Source organism: Euprymna scolopes, chromosome 26 (assembly GCF_053919585.1).
Source record: "Euprymna scolopes isolate OS-2025 chromosome 26, ASM5391958v1, whole genome shotgun sequence".
NCBI lineage: Eukaryota > Metazoa > Mollusca > Cephalopoda > Sepiida > Sepiolidae > Euprymna > Euprymna scolopes.
This window is the reverse complement of record NC_136507.1, coordinates 106,740,729-106,745,706: the sequence shown is the minus strand read 5'-3', so window position 1 is coordinate 106,745,706 and position 4,978 is coordinate 106,740,729. Positions and strand designations below refer to the sequence as shown.

At 37.4% G+C, this 4,978-nt stretch overlaps 1 protein-coding gene across 1 annotated transcript in view; it reads left to right on the top strand.

Moving 5' to 3' along the window:
• The window catches only part of LOC145248346 (tRNA (cytosine(72)-C(5))-methyltransferase NSUN6-like), a 2,204-nt gene extending 434 nt beyond the window's left edge, over positions 1-1,770 (top strand). Inside the window, exon 1 of the mRNA XM_080110261.1 lies at positions 1-1,770. This exon is cut by the window's left edge and continues 434 nt beyond it. Within this exon, the coding sequence (XP_079966387.1) occupies positions 1-1,294 (1,294 nt within the window). The 3' untranslated portion in view covers positions 1,295-1,770.
• The last annotated feature ends 3,208 nt before the right edge of the window (positions 1,771-4,978 follow it).

Here is a 4,978-nt window from a genome sequence, read left to right as displayed (position 1 = left end):
GGTCATTCGAATCAATTCGTTGGACAAAACTGAAAAAGACCAAAACTTTTTACTAAAGATATTAACCGACGAATTAATTTCTTCGCAAAACGAAAGGGTCACCAAACTCTGCCCACCATTTGTGCACCCTTCGATGCCCGATACAGCGATAATCGAAAATGTGGGACCCGTGGAAGGTATTGAACGGCTCGAAGCGGAAATCGTCGTGGACCACGCGTGTGGGATGTCCGTGCTGAGGGGATCGGAGATATTTGCTCAGGGGATCCTTGGAGCTCCAATCTATTTGAAACGAGGAGATTCCGTTTCGGTTTACAGCGATTTAGATCACAGCTGTCTTCGGGGACAAACACGTCCGATCCACGGCAAGAAATTGTTTCTGGGGAATGGCGAAGCCACGGTAAGTCGCGACGAGGTTTTCTGTAAGAAAATAACAAATAATGATGACAAAAATCGAAACCGTATTTCTACTTCGTTAATTTCCGGTGTCGGAGTGAAAATGACGAATGGCCTTTATTGTGCTCCGAGGTTGGATACTTTGAACCCGAAATTATTTTTTGCCCAAAATCTTCCTTCTGTTGTGTGCAGTTACGTGCTGGACCCTAAGCCGAACGAGACGATCTTAGACATGTGTGCTGCCCCAGGGGGTAAGACTACACACATAGCAATATTGATGAAGGATTGCGGTCGGCTTGTTGCACTAGATCGAACCCTTAGCAAAATCCAACGTATATCATCTCTCTCCTCGAACTGGGGATTAACCTGTGTTGAAACGTACGCTTTCGACTCCACAAAGGCCTTTAAGAAGGACGCATATCCTACCACCGGTGGGCCCCCTTATCCAGCTGAAACCTTCGACCGGATTTTACTGGATGCTCCTTGTAGTGCTCTCGGCCAAAGACCAGCATATCGAAACAACATGACATTATCGAACCTCAAGTCTTATCCAAGTTATCAACGCAAACTTCTCACCCAAGCCGAGGCCTTGTTAAAACCCGGGGGTGTACTCGTGTACAGCACTTGTACTGTCACCCAGGAAGAGAATGAAAACCAGGTTGCCTGGATGTTGAAAACTTTCCCTGCATTGAGTTTGTCACCACAAACTCCTCATGTCGGTGGGGTTGGGTTGCCGGGTACCCTCTTAACAGAACAGCAACAAAAACTTGTACAACGTTTTGACCCCGTCGTGTCGACATATAACGATGCTGAAGAAAAATCAAAGACTTTCGATATCGACACAATTGGATTTTTTATCGCCAAATTTGTCAAATCAAAAAAGCAATTTCATACACATTAAAAGATTTTTTTATTTTTTTTACTTTAACTGCAACTCAACATTCACCGTTAAATTGACGACTTAATAGGTTTTCAGGTATGCTGAAAACGAATATGACATTTAAATTTGTGACAGACAAGTAGTTTTCTGGATATTAAAACCTTTATCATTCAATGTAATCCTTTATGCTTTCACTGACGGCCATGTTTTTTCCAACTGAGCAAGTAATTATGGGCATGCGTGTTATAAAACACCCCCCTCTTCCCATGTACCATTTCGACCGTCACTGAAATTCATCAAGTAATACACATTGGAAAAAAATATCTTAATATCCAGAAATCTACTTGTCTGCACCAAATTTGAATTTGATTTTCAACACGCCCCAAAACCTATAAAAGTTGTCTATTTAAAGATGAGTGTTGATTTGCAGTTAAGTAAAGATAAAAAAAAATAAAAAAATACAGATTTTATTTAAGTAAAAAAAAGTTCTAAATTTCCTTTCTTGTTTTTTTTTCTTTTATTTTCATTTAATAATTAACATTTAATAATTAACTGAGCAAAAACTGCAGAAAAATCAAACAAGCAAAAAACCCCAAAAAACTCGTAACTTTTATCAAACGCAATAAAATTTAATTTTCTTCTGACCTGTATAGTTTTAATCTTGTGAAGCTATAAGATTTGTTGGTGCTAATGCAGAGAGTGATCCGCGCTACTTTTTAAATCGTATTTTCAAGTTTAATTAAAGTTTTGATGTTTTTTTTTTTATTCAATTGTAAGATTAAAGTACAGAATCGGTACAAAACACCCTCTCCTCCCCATGTTAAGAATGGCTTTTCAAATAATAACGTTATTATTTCAGTATGCATCAATAAGTGCATGAGTACCGATTTGTTATTTCCGAATTTTCTTTGTTACTTAACCAATCTTGAGTTGATCAAAAATGGGGGTTTGTATTACTGTACACATAGATTCGAAAAAGTTGTCACAAAACAAATATATAACAAATAAATTTTATCAAAGGCAAGATAAGTTATTTTTCTACCAAACTGGATATAAGTTTCATGTTTTTATTCAATGTAACATGTTTATTTAGCTCGAAAAGCATACGGTGTTTACCGATGTAATGGAAAATTCAAAATGGCGCCCGACTTTCTCTTTAACACGGTAAGTTTGGGAAAAGGTGTTATAAATAAAAAAACTAGACAAAATACTATTAAAAACCCACCGAATATATGTCAACCTATGTCACGGTAACTTATATTGAGCGAGTTTCTAACAGTATTTTGTCTAGTTTTATATTTATAGCCCCTTTTCCAAACTTACCGTGTTAAAGAGAAAGTCGGGTGCCATTTTGAATTTTCCAATACATCGGTAAACACTGTATGCTTTTCGAGCTGAATAAACATGTTACATTGAATAAAAACACAAAAACTATATCCAGTTTGGTAGAAAAGTAACTTATCTTGCCTTTGATAACATTTATTTGTTATATTTTTGTTTTTTGACAACTTTTTTGAATCTGTGTGTACAGTAATACAAACCCAAAATGGCGGTTGATTATTTAGTTTTAATTTTTGATTGTTAATTTAACGCTTAAAAGATAGTGAAAATAATTTTTAAAAAAACAAAGTTGGGGGGGGGGCGCTACCATAATTCATCTGGCAATTACACCTGAACTATGGGTTAGCGGTACTGTAAACTTAAAAAAAAAAAAAAAACGAAAAAACTTTTAACCCTGAAATTAGTGGGCATCTAAGAAAATCGACTGTCATCTTTGATTGACTCAAGTTTACCTACTTGAATGTAAAGAAAAACATTTTTTGAAGTAACAAAACTTATAGTTTTAAAAGTTTAAAACTATACAGGTCAGTAGAAAATTAAATTTTAATGCGTTTTATAAAAATTATTTGCTGTTTATTTCCGGTTCTTGTCCAGAACTCCCCCTATATTAAAAAAACAAAACTAAAGACTAATCTGTATGATGTACATACCCTTGACAAAACGAAAATATCATAATCCAAAAATCATGTAAATTAATCAAGTAATTTTATCTTTAAAATAAGAAAAATTACACTATATAAGTCTAGTTTTAAAATTGATTTCAATGGAGTTTTAAAGTTGTGTTCTATCATGCCTAAAATCTTTTGAGTCAGCTTCAATAATCTTGATAATACACACGTCCGTTCGCATAACACGCTGTTTCAACTCGACAGTCGTTCCTTTTACCCCTTGTTTTACACATCTTGTTGCATTGACTTTGCGTTTCTCACACGTGATCGTCAAATACAAAAGCAATGTCGCCATTCTAGCTTTTTTTAATTATATTTTTCTTAAGTGAATAAACATGACACCCACGCTAGTCAGGTACAATATTCCGTACACTTCCTCCGATCTCATGCTTACAAACAGGGCAGAGAAGTAGTATACATCTTTGTCAAGTACTTCTTCGAAGAGGAATGTGGCCTCATCTGTGGGTCGGTTTTCGATAGACACTTCATCATAGGAGGTTACTCGCATCAGAATCACTGCCAAGCGGATCTGAATTCAGATCGATTAGCTGCTCACTATCCTCCGCATCACTTTCATCACTTGATAAGTGGGTCCGTATTACTGGTTGAAGGTTTTTAACATGCCGAGGCACCTCATCAACTTTCACAGACTGCGAGCTGATTACTTCAGTAACATCACCTGTGTTATATTTTTTGTGCACCTGCCATGCAAGTAATGTCTCCTCTTTGATTCGAACATGATATCTATGTAGCACGTCATCCTTTGGAGTGACATTGTGTCAGTAGACCACCTCCAATATTGAACAATTCTTTCTGGCTGCGATAGTTTTAACGGTCCTATAACTTCGTTCTATAATCCCTTTCCACTCGGTCTGTAGGCACATCGAAACCACAGATGTACGTCCCAATTTTTTGCAAATTCTCCAAACTCTTTGCTGGTGAAAGCAGAAGTGTTCTCTGTCAGTATTTCATCGGCGGGCCTTGCTCAATAAAATATTTTCCAACTGTCGGATAACAAAGGTCACATCTGTCCAACGCAGTGACCGCCATATTTCAAATCTAGACGAGCCACAATTGATGATAGAAAATTCTCACAAATGTGATGGGTTATGTCCATCGCTAATCTGCTCCAGTTGTTCTTCATGCTGAGTTTTCGCTTTTTTTCAGTGAACAGGTGCCGGATCTATTGATCGACAGGTTTTGCAGGCTTTCACAACAGATTTAGCAGTCCCTTTTGACACTTGCGGATCAACTGACCTGCCAAAATATAAAGTTTGTTTCACACCTGGATGTCCACTTTGATGATGGATGTCAACCACCTGGTCCTCATCTAGTCACCCCATTGTTTCACAACTCCTGAGCACCGACTCTCTTTCTTCCTTGAGTAGATCCATCCACCTGCATGGTACCCTGGTGAAACTATCTGTGTGGTTCTGACAGATGTTCATGAGTTTTACATCGATGGCTAATCCATCTTCTTTAACCAATGATCGTAGGGTTTCTAAATGTTGCCTGATAAACATCTCACCAGCTACTCTCGTATTCACACGTGCTTTTCAAGTTAAACTGTCAGAAATCCACCGGTGCACACACACCAAATCAGTGACCAAGTGTAACACTGTTGGCTTTTTTTTTTTTCTTTTTTTACAAGGAAGTCACCACTTATCAAGGCCCAGGAGCCACTCGAGGATAAGGG